This window comes from Euprymna scolopes, chromosome 24, assembly GCF_053919585.1.
Source record: "Euprymna scolopes isolate OS-2025 chromosome 24, ASM5391958v1, whole genome shotgun sequence".
NCBI lineage: Eukaryota > Metazoa > Mollusca > Cephalopoda > Sepiida > Sepiolidae > Euprymna > Euprymna scolopes.
In genome coordinates this window covers 49,569,640-49,587,811 of record NC_136505.1, presented here as the reverse complement: position 1 = coordinate 49,587,811, position 18,172 = coordinate 49,569,640, and the positions used below count along the sequence as shown (strand labels likewise).

Sequence of the window (18,172 nt, the reverse complement as noted above, 5' to 3'; positions counted from 1 at the left end):
AAATTGAAGATAAAAGATCAATAAATAATATATTCAATTTTAAAACAAAAGAGTAGTGTTTTTTTTAGAAATTCACCTGTAAAGTCCGAAGTTTAAAACCTTTTTTTAACAAACTACGCTGTTTGTTTTTTTTTCTTTTGTTTTTGTTTTAATGAAACCTTGGTCCTTGCCCCTTTAATTGAAACAAAATTAGGGTTTGAATTACATTTTTAGAGTAGTTATAAGCTTGTAAAGACAGGGGTCGAATTAATTCACGCCTCCCATTTTGAAATGTTTATTAAAAAGTAAATACTTAATTTACTCACTAAAGAGTTATATATCACAAATTGAAGATAAAAGATCAATAAATAATATATTCAATTTTAAAACAAAAAAGTAGTGTTTTTTAGAAATTTGCCCGTAAAGTCCGAAGTTTAAAAACTTATTTTAAAAAAAATCACGTTGTTTGTTTTTCTACTTTTTTTTTTTAATGAAACCTTGGTTTTTGCTCCTTTAATTGAAAAACAAATCAGGGCTTGAATTACAGTTTTCGAGGAGTTATAACCTTGGAAAGACGGGGTGGAATTATTCAATATTTTTCACGAAATTTCTGACACACCTAGTGTTACACCTACCGACAGGTTGTGGGAATAACTTCCAAGATTAGAACTGAGTCCGAATAAACTGAATAATAAAAATCAAAAACATTGTGTTGGGTACAACTAAACATGTAAGCAGTGAATTTAGAACACCAGTCAGTTAATTATGTGTTATTTTGATTGACAAAAATATTTATTTCCGATTTCATTGTTGGCTCAAGTTTTTCTTCGGTTCTTCCTTTCTGAGAACTTCAAGTTTTTCCCTGAACATGATTTTAGATCTCTGAAAAAAAAAAGAAGATAATATTTATATGCCTTTACAACTTCCGGTTACGCATACATACATAAACATAAACCCATAACAGCGGAAACAAATAAACACAAATCGCTACTTTTGCAGAATTTGACCTGCGCACTGAAATATTAACGTTGTTATTTAGAAATTATTATTTAACATGGGAAGAGTGGTGATTTTTTTGCAACTATTCTATATTACAACTATACTGACGCAATTTTTTTACAAATAAATCAACTTTGACCCGTTGACAACCATAAGAACAATTTACAACGGCGATTTCCCCACCGCCTTCTTTTTTTTTTTTACTTTATTCTCCATTTTTTAATACACCTTTCTTAAAAACATTCCTACATTTTCTTCTACAACTAATAAAAATAAATAACCCCGAAACTATGTTTTTTTTATTTGCGTTGCAAATAAATAATCAATGCGACAATAAAACGTATTGTTTTAATTTGTACGTTTTCGGCGTCCCAATTTTTTTTTTTTTTGCGTTTTAATTATCAAAATGAACAATTGTTAATACTTTCTGCCTTTTTTTTTACATCGTTCATTTCCATATTACATTTAAGTTATTTTAACGCAATGTTCTTACAAATAAATCTACTTCAACCCGTTGAAAACCATAAAAACATTTTACAACGGCGATTTACCCATCGCCTTCCTTTTTTAAAAATTTATTCTCCATTTTTTAATACACCTTTCTTAAAAATATCCATACGTGTTCTTCTACACTACCAACATAAACTATATTTGTTACACACAGCGACAACCGGATATTTCTTAATTATTTTGTGGTAATCGTCGTATAAAGTAAAAAGGCACGTAGAAACGGAGATAAAAACGTGCAGTAAAATTAACTCGTTTTGTGTAAGATAAAGAGGGGTAAGCGTAACACTGGCATCCTTACCTGTTTGGTCCAATACAGAACCAATAATAAAAGAAGAAATGCAACAGTCAGAGCGAAGAGTCCATAATCCCTCAGCATACCTTCAACATCCCCTTCAAAACAAAAGCACATTCGATGAGAGAACATTTTTTTCGCATCTTTTTAATTCATGGTTTAAAAATTGAAACATATTAAATCAATGACAGCTAAATATATATATATATATATATATATATATATATATATATATATATATAGTCGTTGAAGTTTTTATATATGAAAATTCCATTTTGGGTACAAAATTTAATTATGGCTAACTATAGACCAATTAACATAATGATTAAAAAAATGAAAATAGAGGTTAGCTTTATATATATATATATATATATATATATATATATATATATATATATATATATATATATATATATATATATATATATATATATATAAATTCTACTTTCTTCAATAATGCCTTAAGGAATTCAGGATACAATGAAAAGATTAAATACAACCATTATCCTCCTCCTGCTGGCCGCCTTAAATCTGTAATCACACACAATATGACTCGCAAGAAACCAGTTAGAATAACAATATCTGCCGTTATCAATAGCAATGAACCCTCTACATATATAATCCAAACCAACATACTAATCGTAATACCTCTAACTCACCAGACGTATCACGAGAAAGAAAAATATTTGGTTTAATCCTCCATTTAGCGTAAATGTCAAAACCAATATACGTAAGGAATTCTTCAATATTGTACAAAACTCTTTCAAATACCCACACAGATATAGTTCTATTTTCAATAAAAACTCAATAAGGATTTCTTATTCAACTATGCCTAATTTAGCACAAATAATCTTAACATCTAATAACAAAAAATTAAATCAGCCTCAAAAATACCTTTCCCAATTAAACTCAAAACTAACTGCAATTGTAATAACAAACATCCTTCCCCACTCAATAATGATTGCATCCATAGAGATGTTATATATTCATGCACAATTACTGAGCTCCCACGTAATCCTCCCATACTAGACACTAATATTTTGTCATCAAGTTATCCCTCTTCCCATCCTCCGTTTGATATAGTTACTAATCCAATAAACCATTCAAGCACCCCCTCTATTTACAATCATACAACTAGCAATAATAATAATAATAATAATAATAATAATAATAATAATAATAATACTTCTCCTAACAGTCATCCTAATACTAGCAACACTCATTATCCCCTCCAAAACAATCCTCCTACAGTCATTGTCCCGCCATTTGTTCAATACAATGAACAAAATTCAGACTATTTCCCCAGTACAAATCAGCAAATTAATATTAATTTCAGACCTCGAGCTGTTAATAAAGTACATACATATATCGGCGCTACTTCAACAATAATTAAGAAAAGAATATCAAACCACACTTCTTCTTTTAACAACCACAATTCTAATAATAACCAAGGAACTTCTCTAACCCGTTTAATTAAAAAACTTAATTCTAACAATACTCTCTTCTCAATTAAATGGACTATCCTAAAAAAGGTTAAGTCTTATACTCCAGGCTCTAAGTCAGGTCGTCTCTGCACAACCGAAGCTATAACTATAATTACTTCCCCTCAAAGTAGTAATATAATAAACTCTAAAAACGAATTAGTCTCCTACAGCAAACATAAGTCCAAATTTAAATATGGTTAATTTGAGATTACATATCTATTAATTTAACCTTTCGAATATATATATTTTTCTGTAACATTATCGTTTTTTCTACATACTGTCTTAGCATTTTATTACTCTGTAATTTTCATTGTAATTCTTTATTTCTTCTTTTTTGGCCGGTTCTATATCTGCAATCTCCGTTTTAGTGGTTAAATATTCCTATCAATCAAATATATCCATTTATTTTCTGAATGCATGTTTACTTACATTTTACTATATGCATTTACTTACATACTTATTTGCCTTATTCCGGAATTTGTAGATACCGGCCATCTTCTCCCCTTAAATTTTAATTTTTTTTAATAATTTTTTTCAACTCTATTTTTTTATTCATCTATTTAGCTATCTGTATGCATATATATGTGTGTGTATATGTGGGTGTGTTTGTTGTGTATATATATGTATGTATATGTGTAAGTGTATTCATTCACATATATGTATGCATATACATGTGTATGTATTTCAGTTATCATTAATTCATTTGCTTCCTTTAATAACTCCTGCTGATAATTCAATTCTTAAGTAATAACTTGTATATTCCAGCTGACCCCTTTTCTGCTTTAAATTTTGGCGCCTTTTCAACGTCATCTTGTCTGGGTTATTTTTACATTGGCCTTTCTATTATATCCATTCAATTTTTCTTCTTCTTCTGCTTCTTCTTCTTCTTCTTTACTCATTCTCTCAATATTAGCCTTGACAGCCGATTTAAATTCTTTTTCTACGTAATCTTTTCCTTGCCTCCATTTGTGAATTATTCCACGGATTTCTGCCTTTTGGATTACTTTGGATCATCTTCCAATTACGCGATTCCCTTAGATATCACTTGTGGAAATAGAAACTTAACCAACTTTTTTGGATTGTGATTTTTACCGTTATTGGATATTTTACCCTTCCCTATGCTATCAATTCACGTGAAATCATATTTTTCTTCAACATATTCCCTCTCCTTCACTATTTGTTACCAAGTAAGATCTATGACTTATTTGTAGTTTTATCAAATACGTTTGCAAGCAAAACCCGATCCCGCATTTTGCTAAATCCTACCCTCTGATGAGAAGGAAAGTAGTTCTTCGAAACTCCACGAATTAAGGACTATCCACTTATTTTGTGCTTCCTGTTTAAAATTAAATATGTTTTTAACTCTTTTTCAAGGTGTTTTTGACATGTTTTATTAACTACTTGTTCTTATATATATGTGTGTGTATGTATACATGTGTATATGTATATGCATATATGTATATATATGTATATGTATATATATATGTGTGTAACAGATCAGCGTTTGTAAACAGATAGAGGTTTTTGGGGTCTCTTTTTTTTTCTTTTCCTTCTTTCCCCCTTTTCCCCTTTTAAAATAAAATGTTTCTACACAAAACTCACGTTCCGAAGGCAGACAATGATGATGAACTTCACACATTATTTTACCACTAAATATACATAGAATCAGACGAAAAATCCAAATGAACAGATCAGCGTTTGAAACGGCTAGAGTTTTTATAATGTCAAACTCATTGAATTGTACCCACCACCTTCATCCTGATCATTGAGGATATATGACTTTTGGAATGCTCCTTCATGTGTATTTTACATGTATGTGTATGTGTACGTGTGTGTATGCATATGTAAATACATGCTTATATGCGTGCCTTTATGTGTGTATGTTTGTATGTGTGTGTACATATATATGTATGTTTGCGTGCATTCTGTGTTTATGAATGTATGTGTGCAGGCATGTGTTTATTTTCATGTGTATGTAGGGTGGAGAGGTCTCCCGTAAGCCGTGGTGAAGGCAACCCCTCTAGGAGAAGCAAATCTCTGATTTAAAAAAACATAAAGCGGGAGACCAGTACCCGCATTAAGCTGGTCTGCATTTTAACTTGTTGCTGGCTATCTTGCTCTTGCTTGTTGCTGGATCTCAACATTCTAAACCGAGAGAGAGATTTAGCTGTCCTACAAAGCTAAATCTCCGCAAAATCATCTTTGTATAGATATTGGCTCAGGCATTTGTCTATAAAAAATAGTCCTATAGCAATGGCAAAGTTGTGACGCGTGTAGGCTTGAAATGCTGGAAACATGAAATAATTGATCTGCCATCATTATATGTATCCGTGTGTGTATGTACGTATATGTGTGCGTATGTTTATATATGTACATGTACATGTATATGTATATATATATGTATATGTGTGTGTGTATGTGTGTATATGTATGTATATATGTATATATGTTTATGTGTGTTGGTATATATATATATATGTATATATATATGTTTGTGTATGTATGCATATGTATGTGTATATGTATGCATATGTGTGTTTGTATTTGTATATGTGCATATATGCGTATGCATTTGTGTATGTATACATGTGTGTATGTATATGTATTATGCATTGTGTATGTATGTATATATGTATATATGTATATATGTGTGTATCTTTATGGATATATGTGTGTGTATGTGTGTGTGCGTGTATGTATATATATATGTATGTATAGCAATGACCGTCTTCAGTGTCATGTCTGCTTGAGGGTGTGAATTCGCCGATACCACTAAAAAAAAAAGAAAATAGTCATGTTAGAGCTCATGGATTTTAAGTGCCCGAGGAAGTGGCACTCGTCTGATAAGACGTTGCAATCATCGTATATATATATATATATATATATATATATATATATATATATATATATATATATATATATGTGTACGTTTTATTTTTTATTACCGTTTTATCTGTTCAGTTACATATGTTTCGGTTGCCGGGCCATATTTACGATCCAGCAGTCTCGTCAGACCTTACAGAAATTGTTAATTTTATTTGGAAGAACGATTTTTAAAGAAATACGACAGTAAAAAAAAAAAAAAGTAAAAAAAAGAAGGGAATAGAAAATAATTAAGTTTTGAAGTTAAAAATGAATTAGATTGTAGTGTGTGTGTGGGGGATAGTAAATTCAGCTAGGCGTGGGTGAAGATATAGTGATATAGGGAGGTGGAGAGGGGGAAATAATAGGGACGGGTAAGGGTGGAGGGATTCAGTTTTGAGTTTTAAGATTTGTCTGTTTTTATTAAGCTATACAGTGGAGTATATGAATTGATGGAAGGGAGAGAGAGGGGTGGGTGATATATATTGGCTTGTAGAAAAAATAATAAAATAAAATTTAAGATTTCTACACAGAAATTAAAAATAAAAATAAAAATAAAGATAACGAGAAAATATAAATAGAATAAGTTTAAAAAATAAAGATGATAGAGACAATATGAGAAAGGGGCGAAAGAATAATGATTGTAAATTAAATGCGGTGTATGTGTGAATGTGTTGAGGATCAACTTTTATACCCTTAAATGATTTTTGTGTATATATTGATTAAATTTATATGTATCGGGGATATAAATGTAAGTAGTAAGAGTTATTAGTAAGACTAGGATATTCAGAGTAAGGTTGAGCTATATTTATAGTTATATGGTTAGTAGGATGTCTAAGAGTTTAAATGTGGTTTGACCGATATAGAGGGCCTGAAAGTTTAAAGGTTAAAGATTATGAAGGTGGTGGTTAATTTTTAGTAAGTTAGGGGTTCTTGTGGTTTCGTTAAGTTCATATATATAAGGGGGTGGGCGCCTAATTTTGTGTTTTGGGCAGTGGTTATGTCTAACCTTATTTTCAGTGTAAGGCGTATTGCAAATATGATGATTACAACGACCTGTAAGACGAGTGCCACTCTCTCAGACATTTAAAATCCATGAGCCCAAATGCATGAGGGAGTATCTATACAAAGATGATGTTACAGAGTCTTAGCTTTGTACGACAGCTAAGTCTCTCTCTCGGTTCAAAATGTTGAGATCCAGCAACAAGCAAGAGCAAGATAGCCAGCAACAAATTAAACTGCAGACCAGCTTAATGCGGGTACTGGTCTCCCGCTTTATGGTTTTTTAAATCAGAGATTTGCTTCTCCTAGAAAGGTTGCCTTCACCACGGCTTACAGGAGCCCTCCCCACCCCAATACACATATACACACACACAAATATACACGGTGCTAGTTGGCCGTTTACCCAGAAAAAGAGTTCATTCGCCCTTTGGAAGGTCTTGTTTTTAATCCTTCAGGGAGACTAGCCGCCCTCCTCACCAAACAAGTCTGGTAGGGGAACCAGTTTAGTCGCCGGTGATCCGACCATGAGGCAGGTAGTACTGGGTTACATGGTACCAGTAGCTTATGACATGACCTGACCTGACATTATATATATATATATATACATACATAGATATGTACATACAAACACATACATGCCTATGTATCCGGATATAGCCATACCTGCATACATACGTTCACCCATGTATACACATACATACACACATATATATATACACCAACGCCCAGAAGCACACATACGTCTATATGTGAACATAGGCATAGATACAGACGTCTGTGTGCTTCTGGATGTTGGTGTGTATATATATGTGTGTATGTATGTGTATACATGGGTGAACGTATGTATGCAGGCAAATCCATACAGACCCCTAAATATTAAACAAGTAACATATATTGGAACATTTTATCATGCGTCTAGCTAAACTCCTATTATTAACTATACCCTTTTATTTATCTATCCTAACTTTACTTTATTTACTTAATATAAGCAGACACATATCTATGTATATGTGTGTGTGTGTGTATGTTTATGGATATGTATCGTAATATATAAGTGTATGAATGCATGTGTACATGTGTGTGTATGTACGTATGTATATATATACACCAATATCTTACTGGAGATATGTGTCTATACATATATGTATGTAAGTATGTGTATTTGTGCATATATATGGGTATATATATATGTATATATGTATATATATATATATATATATATGTATACGTATGTGTGTATACGTTTATGTGGGTGTGTGCATGTTTGTGCATTTATGGGCATGTATGTTTCCACGTTCATTGTGTATATATTTGTATGTGCGTATGTGGTTGTGTGTATGTATGTTGATATATTTTTATATGTACATGTGTATTTATGTATATATTTGTATATATATGTGTGTGTGTGTGTGTGTGTGTGTGTGTATTGGCATGTGTATTCACTCTTAACTGCCTAAAACAATTCATTGTCGGACGTACGTTTGGACTTATCTCTCTCTCTCTCTCTCTCTCTCTCTCTCTCTTTCTCACACACACACACGCACACACACTCTCCCTCCCTCCCATCAATTCATATACTTCAGTGTATAGCTAAACAATCTTAATAAAAACAGCTAAATCTTAAATCCTAAAACTGAAATTCCCCCTCCTCCCCTTTACCCCTCCCTATTATTTCCTCCTCTCCCCCTCCCTATATCACTATATCTTCACCCACGCCTAGCTGAATTTACTACCCCCCACACACACTACAATCTAATGTGTTTTAAACTTAAAAACTTAATTATTGTCGATCTACGCCCCCTTATTTTCTCTTCCCTTCTTTCTTTTTTCCTTTTCTCTCTCTCTCTCTCTCTCTCTCTCTCTCTCTCTCTCTCTCTCTCTCTCTCGTATTTCTTTTAAAATCGTTCTTCCAAATAATAATAGCCATTTCTGTAAGGTCTGACGAGCCTGCTGGATCGTAAATATGGTCCGGCAACCGAAACATATGTAACTGAACAGATAAAACGGTGATAAAAAATAAAACACATACTTGCTCTTGAATAGTATTGAGCACTCTCTTCAGGTTTTACTAATTACCATTTTTTCCAAATATGTATATATATATATATATATATATATATGTGTATGTGTGTGTGTGCGTGTGTGTGTGCGTGACGGCTTACTCTGTCTTCTCGCCGATTTGATATATCTAAGCACTGAATTTCCTTCAATCCTTGCATATATTGCCGGTGGCCTAGAGGTAAGATACTAGTTTACGAAGTAAATGCCAACTCTGTGACTGGGTTCGAATTTCCCGGTCAACAGCAATTAATAATTCCTACACCAGTTATTGAGTGTCTGTAAGTATAACAATAAGTGTTAACATTAGTTTTTAAAATATTATAAGCATATATATATATATATATGTGTGTGTGTGTGTGTGTGTGTGTGTATATATATTATATTATATTATATTATATATATATATATATATATATATATATATATATATATATATATATATTCCTTTTCCGATTTTTCTGAATTTCTTTCCCATTTGCCGATCGGCCTTTTTTATTTACGCTGGCATGTTGCATAAAATGTCGTCCAAAAGTTGTTGTTCAGCCATATTCCTCTCAAGCGCTTTCTATCGGTGCATCCGATTATCATATGGAGTGATTGTTGCTGGCGTCATTTTATACAACATGCCAGCTGAAATAAAAAAAGACCACTCGGCGAATAGAAAAGATATCCAGAAAAATTGGTAAAAAGAATGAGTTGCTGCGAAAATATACACACAAAAGTGAGCATGATGTGATGGGTCCTTGCACACACATTTTCAATACAGATATGCTATTAATATACAGTTTATTGTCAGCGAACCAATATTAGACTTGGCTTAATCACCATATATTGCAATTTTAAATCATCGGATAAAATATTAACTAAGATCAACAATATTTATATTCGCAAAACAGAGCAAGCAAGTTTGAAGTAGCAAATTGACAAAAAATAACACGGATACAGAAAATAACCTCAAATAAACTGAACATGATACTTTTTTATGTACGGATGATCGTATGTGCAATAAAATTGTTTTCAATGAGACCGACCGTTGAAATATAGAGAGAGAAAATTTAATCTATAAGTGTACATATTAATGGCTGCGCATAGGAGTATTGCTATATTAATAGAATAAATTATAACGAGTTTTTCGAGAGAACGGAAAAAAGATCAATAAAGATTAATCAATGAAAAGAAAATCAATCACGATGTCTGACTTAGTTAGGCCTTAATGAGAGACTATCTGTCACTCGATGCGTTATTTAACAAGTACGTAAGAATGAGCCATGTATTTTCAGTGCGTTACATATCCATACTGTATTAAATATTCCCGAAGTTATGCGATGAAAACGTTGATAATTTAAATAACATTTATCTGATCAAGCTGAGACTTTGCACCGTGTTATTAAAGAGTCTTAATTGCATACAGCACATTTGAAAGAATTGCAAAAATGCGACCATGGCGGAACTTTTCCAGATGAAAGTCATATAAAGTATGGGACTTCATTGGCTACAATATGGGTCAGGTAGTGTGTCTCTACGATGAACAGAATTGAGTTTATTGCCAAAAGTGTGCCTGTTATCTCTTCCGTGGTCTTGATCTTGGCATTTAACCTAGATATCTTAAAATTAAATCAGTTCTCAGTTAGACTAAGGCTGATATTTTGAGCAAGTTTGGTGACGATTGGTCAAGAAATATGGGCGCTATGCTGCATACAAAAAGCATAGTGACAGACAAACCCGATCGAATACATAACCATCACCTTGGTGGAGATAGGGTCTGATAATAATTCGATTTCCTTCATCTAAGATGGTGCACCAACCACTGCTTTTTCTCTCTTGGACAGTGCGCAAGAGCGTGATTTCTAATTTTTTCTTTTAGTTCTCTTCCTTTGAAGGTTCTAACGTTGGGTATGGAGCAGCCAAAACAGTTGCCAACATTGCCTTGCTTTTTATTGAAACCAACCGAGAGCTCTTTTTAGTATCCTAGTTATTTCCTTAAGTGCAATTGTCTGGATCTCTTTTGCACTTAGTTCACCAGGAATATTAGTTAGGTAGGACTTCAGGTTCTTCTTCATAAGCCCTGTAACACCTATAATAACTGGTATGATTGATATTTCCGTAAGATTCCAGTTTCTTTTCATATCATACATGAGACCTGTTTTGTCTGTTTCTCCCTTTCAGCTCTGTTCAGACTTCCATCATTAGGGACACTCACTTCAACCAAGGTTACAACTCTCTATGACTTATTCAATGTAACTATGTCAGGTTTGACAGCAACATTTTCAAGATAGGTATCCCGCGCTGTCTCACAAACTACAGCTCCTGTTTGATCATTTGTTAATTGGTTTTCTAAAATTTTCAAATTTACCTTGCAAAATAATGTTCTGAAAGCTATGACAAAACTCTTTGTATTTAAAGAATATTCGTTTTATAAAAAAATCATATCCCCACCCCCAAGCTTTCCCACCAAGCGCAAATCACGATATATAACACCGGTATTCTATAGTAAAATGTAGTGATGGGACAATTCCAATATTTTCCCGATTCCGATACAATTACTGAGTTCGTACTAAATTCCTGATTCCGATACAATTACTGATTCCGATTCTTTATAAATCTCTAAATATTTAACTATAAAATTGTTATTTTGTCAGGATTACAGTAAAAACACCCGTTAAATGTGCATATATTTTCTCAAAACGTAAAACATACACTTGTGTGTGTGTGTGGGGGGGTAATTCATAGCTTTAAGCTTTACTGGTAGGTTGAAATTAATAAATATTTATTATTTTATTATTACTATCAACAGTGGAAGATTTGGTTTAAAACAAAATAAAATAAAATAAAAATAAAGGAATCGTTTCTGGCATCGGAAACAGGTACACATTTTTTCCGATTCCAATACCGATTTCGATACCATCAAAATTTCCGATTTTTCCGATTCCCGATTCCGATTAATCGTCTTAACACTAGTAAAATGCTTCTATCGTGTATGCTTATTGAATGTCATTATTAGGTTTTAATGATTTGTATTAATAAAATGTTCAACTCACCTTTAAAGGAATTTGATTTTTGTACATAATCACTGCTTGCACTTTGAACACCTGAGATAGAAATAGTAAAAAAAAAAATAAATAAAAGTCATGCTATTATTTGAATTATTCGGACTACTGTTCTCATCTTGAGTGTTATTTTCACAGCATTTCGGCCAATGTAACCTCTGACCTTCTTCAGGTATATCTTGTCGAATTCGGGAATCTCTCCGGCGAACTTGGAAAGCTGAACAGAATTTCTAACGGAACCTTTTAGTTAATAAACTGTGATAGAATGCTCTCGTTTCATCGGCTCTAACTGGATAGAATTCTTAAATAATTTGCAATTTTATTTTGAGTGTCGCCCGCACCGAGGCTTGAACCTTAACTTTAAGTGTAACATAGCGCGGACGCGCAGATGCAAACGCATGCGAAATGACGTTACCGTGAGGCAAAAATAAAAAGACTTTAAAAAGATCGCGTTAGAGGAGTGAATAAAGTTCGAGATCATGTTAGAGGCGTGAATGATGCAAGAGAAGACGATCCCGTGAGGGACGTCACAGCGTTAACGAGAGGATGAGGAAATAAGTGCTGCTGTTCAACAAGAAAAGCGAGTTGAAGTTCTTTTTATTCTTTTTTTTTTTTTTTTTTTTTTACAAAGAATCTTATCAAGGCCTGGAAGCCACTCGAGGATAAGGGTTAATGAGTGTGCAGTAGTCAATGGGAAAATGTCGTAGTAATCGTTAGTAGTGGAAATTTGGTAAATTGGATTACTTAAGGGGACGGCTCATCAATAACTTGTTTACGTTGGACTTGAAGACGACAATATTGTAGTCAGTTGGAAAGCAGGAAAACGGAAAAGAGTTCCACAGGCGTGCAGTTCTTTGTTCATGGAATCTACGTTTACGACGTTTAGGCGCAGATAAAGAATGGGGGAAATTATTGATAATAGTTTCAGCTAAACGAGTGTTTTTCGTGTCTGCTTTGCGACTGAGGATACAACGTGTTGGTTCCTGAACAACATTACTACATGAGCAGATCCCCGAGTTCAACGGAAAGTTTACCGAGTTCAACACCTGAAGAAATTCGAAAGTGATATTGACTAAAACGTTGTGCAAATAACACTCAAGATGAGAACAATCCGTAGGATCCAAGTAATACGAATTATCAATCCTCATCTAAAAAATTCCGAAACATGTTAGGGGTTCTATATGACGGGACTTGGTGTGAGCTGCCAATTGATTGAATCGGGCCTTTTCAACCTACTGTTTAGTGCAAGTAATGGTAAAAAGCGATTATTGTAGCTAACCGTCTTTTAATTCCATAGTAAAATCCTTCTCAGCCACTACAAGCACATCTGCAGACACCACGGGTTCCATCCTCCGCCAACGGATTGCTTTCTTTGTAGATGCGCAGTCAATTGCATCGACCATTGTTTTACGGCATCTCATTCTTTTCTGATTATTTAATGCCGAATGCGGAAATTTTAGAAAAAAATGTTTCTATGTTTCATGCTCTTTATATTTTCAAATATTTATTCACCGTGTTTAGTTTGGTTGTTTTGTTTTTCTGCAGCATACCAACCCTTTTCAGTTTCAATCATTTTGGCAAAAGTTTTCATGTTTTGCATTGTCTTTAAAAAAATTATTATCATATATATAAAATAATAATAAATAAAAAATTATTATTATATAATATATGGTCCCCCCTCGCCAAACTTTCACAAGAAACACTCGTCCTATATATAAAATAATAATAAATAAAAAATTATTATTATATAATATATGGTCCCCCCTCGCCAAACTTTCACAAGAAACACTCGTCTAGCTGTAAACACTATCAATAATTCCCCCCACTCTTTATCTGTGCCTAAACCTAAACGTAGATTCCATGAACAAAGCTTCTTTCTTAGAACTGCACGCCTGTGGAATTGTCTTCCGTTTTCCTGCTTTCCGGCTGACTACAATATGGTTGTCTTCAAGTCTAACGTAAATAAGTTCTTGATGAGCCGTTCCATATAAGTTATCAAATTTACCAAATTTTCATTACTAATGATTACTATATTGTCCAATTTCTACTGTACACTCTTTAACCCTTATCCTTGAGTGGCCTCTTGGCCTTGATAATGTGGTGATGCCTATGTAAAAAAAAATATATATAAAATAATAATAAATAAAAATTATTATCATTATATATAAAATAATCTATATATATAAAAATGTAAATTTGGTTCGTTAAAAGTGAATAAAACCATATTTCTACGTTACCAATTTATTTGAAATTTTCAGACAACCCATCTTTAGAGTCGACGGATGTTTTTATGTTATTAAAATAAATTTACCTCGCGAATTATTAAAATATAAAATAAAATAAATATATTTTTGTAACCGTTAGTGCGAATCTGCTTTGTTGATAAAACTGAACTTCCGGTTCGATTCATTTCACAGCCACGAATTAACGAAACGAAGTAGTTTTCATTTTCTGTTTACTCGATAAGTAAAAAAAAACAAAAAAAACATAATTCATTTGTTTATCTTCCAAATTTTTTAATTTACACATTTTTTTCTTTATTATATAAGGCAAAAAAAAAAGTTTGTCGCTTGCTTTTTGAGTTTTTTTTTTTGTTTTTCGATATATTTATCTGTAAAGTAAAGGAATGTTTGCATATTATTAAAATAAATTAAGATCATTAAGATCGCAAATCATAAAAAATATATTTAATAAAATAAAACTATTTTTCGTAACTGCGGGACTATTCGCCATTTCCGGTAGAAATTAGCCTTTCACGTGCACCACACGTGGACGACTTTCGAATTACATTTAACTTTCTAATTAATAGATGCGTAAAAAAAATCCCTATTTTTTAATTATATATATATATATATATATATATATATATATATATATATATATTGTACTTTAACCTTACAATTGAATAAAAAAAACATATAAAACTTTAATTAAACTTGGAAATACGATTTAAAAAATAGCGCGGTCCGGTAAGTGCACTTGCATTATTTGTTTATCTTAAAATAGCATCCATTGTTTTCTAGCGAATTCATTTGCTGTTTTTATTGAAAACTATTTTCTCCCGGATTTTTGATAAAACTTTCCATGCGTGCGTCTCACGTTCGTATATAACAAAAAAAGTTTTTGTAGATTTCGGTGTGCTGAAAACGAATCTGCAAACTGTTTCCGTCACAAAATATAATTTTTATGATATGAAGAAATTGCGTTTTCGAAAAGTAGGCGATCACTTTTCCATATAAATTTAACTTAAAATAAGCACCCACTTAGCATCATTTGTTTATCTTACTTTTTTATTTTTAAAAGCTTTCCTTGCGAAGCCTACCTAAAATAAATTTGTCTAATTCTTAATTTCTTATTTTATTGGGGGAGGGGGGTAAATATGAAGAATTACTCCACCCTCGAAAATTCCTTTAAAATTACCACTCTTATAGGTTTTCGGGGTCGCTGGAAACGAAAATAACGTTTATAATTAAGGCAAACGAGTAGTTTCCAAGATATGAAGAAATGTTAGTTTTAAAAAGTGGAGGATCACTTTTCCATAATAATTTAACGTAAAATGATCACCCACTTTGTGGCCACGATTTTTTTTGGGGGGGGGACTTTCTTTTTACCCTTGGAAAATCCTTTAAAATTACCTGTTTAAATTGCAAAATGCAAAAGAAAGCAAACAAAAATCTTTTTTTGCCAAGAAACACACAGAAAAATTTTTAAAAATAGCATCCATTTTTTTCTATCGAATTCATTTGCTGTTTTTATTGAAAACTATTTTCTCCCGGATTTTTGATAATATATTCCATTTTCGTATATAACAAAAAAAATTTTTTTGTAAATTTCAGTGCGCTAAAAACGAATCTGCAAACCGTTTCCGTCGTAAAGAAAATAGTTTTTATGATATGAAAAAATTACTTTTTCGAAAAGTAGGTGATCATTTTTCCATGTAAATTTAGCTTAAAATAAGCACCCACTTTCTAGCCAGCTGAGAGAGGGTGGAACTTTTCCCATGTTTATTGGCTAAACAGCTTTCGCTTATGCTCGCGCGTAGCATAAACGAAGGCTACGGCTGTGAAATGGAAAATAGTCCCAGAGTTCAGGGGTTATTACCATGCAAAAGAAATCAAACAAAAACCTTTTTAGCCAAGAAACACACAGAAAAATGCCCCTCTCTCAGGTGGTCAGAAAGTTGGTGCTCATTCTAAGTTAAATTTAAATTGAAAAGTGATCACCCACTTTTCGAAAAAGTAATTTCTTCATATCATGAAAACTTTCTTTTTGCAGATTCGTTTTTAGTATACCAAAATCTACAATAAAATATTTCGTTATATACGAACATGAGACGGGCCTTAAAGTAAAATAATACCGGATTTTTGGAGCAGATTTGCCGTTTAGTTGTACAAATATTCTCAAACCAGGTAATCACTAAAAGGGACTCTTAAAAGTCGTCACCTGTATCGAGCAAAAGTTTAAAACCACTGATTATATGTCAGCCTACGTCACAGTAACATATATTGAGTGAGTTCCTAACAGTATTTTGTATAGTTTTTTTAGTTTAAACTCATTTTCCCAAAATTTCCCCAAACTTAATGTGTCTGATTCAGTCTGCCGCCATTTGTATTTTTCAAATATACCGATAAACACTGCATGTTTTTGAACCGATTAAACATTGTACATTACATAAAAACACTACAATCTTATCCAGTTAGGTAGAACACTTACTTTTCTTGCCTTTGATAACATTTATTTGTTATATATTTATTTTTTGACAACTTCTTTGTATCTGTGTTTAGTAATACAAACCCTTTTCATTTAATGTAACGTTTAGTCGGCTCGAAAAACTGTTTATCGGTGTATTTGAAAGATACAAATGGTGGCGGACACTGTTGATTACGTTAAGTTTGAGAAAGTGAGTTAAAACTAAAAAACTATACAAAATACTGTCACAAACCCACCGATTATGTCAGCCTATGTCATGGTAACATATATTCGGTGGGTTTTTGACACTGTATTGTATAGCTTTTAGTTTTCAACTTACTTTCCCAAACTTAACGTATTCAACAGAGTCTGCAACCATTTCTGTTTTTCGAGCCGATTAAACATTTTACATTACATAAAAACACTAAAAAATTATCCAGTTAGGTAGAAACATAACTTACCTTACCTTTCATTTATTTGTTTTTGACAACTTTTTCGAATCTGTGTATAGTAACCCTCCCCCCATCACTCAAATATCAATTACTAACTCACATTTTTGTATACAGAAAAAAAAAAACATTTAGCGTTTCAACATTTTTGCTACGTTCAGCTTTATCCACTGATTGTTGGTCGAGCCCAAGCCATGATTGACGGTAATCCCGAGGATCAGGATCTATTTCTGCAAGAGTAACATTTTTTTTTCATTTTTGCTTTTTTTTTTTTTTTTTTTTTTTTTTTTTAACTTTTTGGAGTGGATTGCTGTACTAAGAATATAAGAAACATGCATTTTCTCTTTTTATTAGAATTTTCCATTGCACCAAATTGAGCCACAGCAACGTGTGGCAGGGTACAGCTAGTAATTAATAAAAGTTTGTGATGTTTGGTGCGTTCTTGTGGGTTGTGGTATAGAAAAATGGTTGTTTTTGTTTTGGGCTTTGCAGGACATGGTTGAGTTTTTTGTAAAGGGAAAGGAAAATACAATTACATCAATATTCAGTGCATTTAAGTCATAGAAGCCGGTATCTTTAGACTAGCTGATCTGGTAGCGGTAGGTTGGTGGGTTGTTTTTGTTTACGGCATATCAACCTTTTTCAGGTTATTTAATGCCGAATCCAATGATTTTGAAGAACAATTTTTTACTAGAATATATTTTTTTTTTTTCAAGTCGGTTTCTATTGAACCCATTGTTGGGACCCTAACAGGTACTATCAGTCCGGGTCAGAGTGGACCTGGGAGCAATGGCAATT

At 32.6% G+C, this 18,172-nt stretch overlaps 1 protein-coding gene across 1 annotated transcript in view; it reads right to left on the bottom strand.

Annotated features, from left to right (window-relative positions):
* Positions 1 to 742: 742 nt before the first annotated feature.
* Positions 743 to 18,172, bottom strand: part of LOC145246697 (uncharacterized) — a 251,796-nt gene continuing 234,366 nt past the window's right edge. Inside the window, exons 10-12 of the mRNA XM_080108422.1 lie at positions 12,228 to 12,278; positions 1,787 to 1,878; positions 743 to 861 (exon numbers count right to left, since the gene is read on the bottom strand). Coding sequence (XP_079964548.1) covers positions 784 to 861; positions 1,787 to 1,878; positions 12,228 to 12,278 — 221 coding nt within the window. The 3' untranslated portion in view covers positions 743 to 783. The remainder of the gene's footprint in view (positions 862 to 1,786; positions 1,879 to 12,227; positions 12,279 to 18,172) is intronic.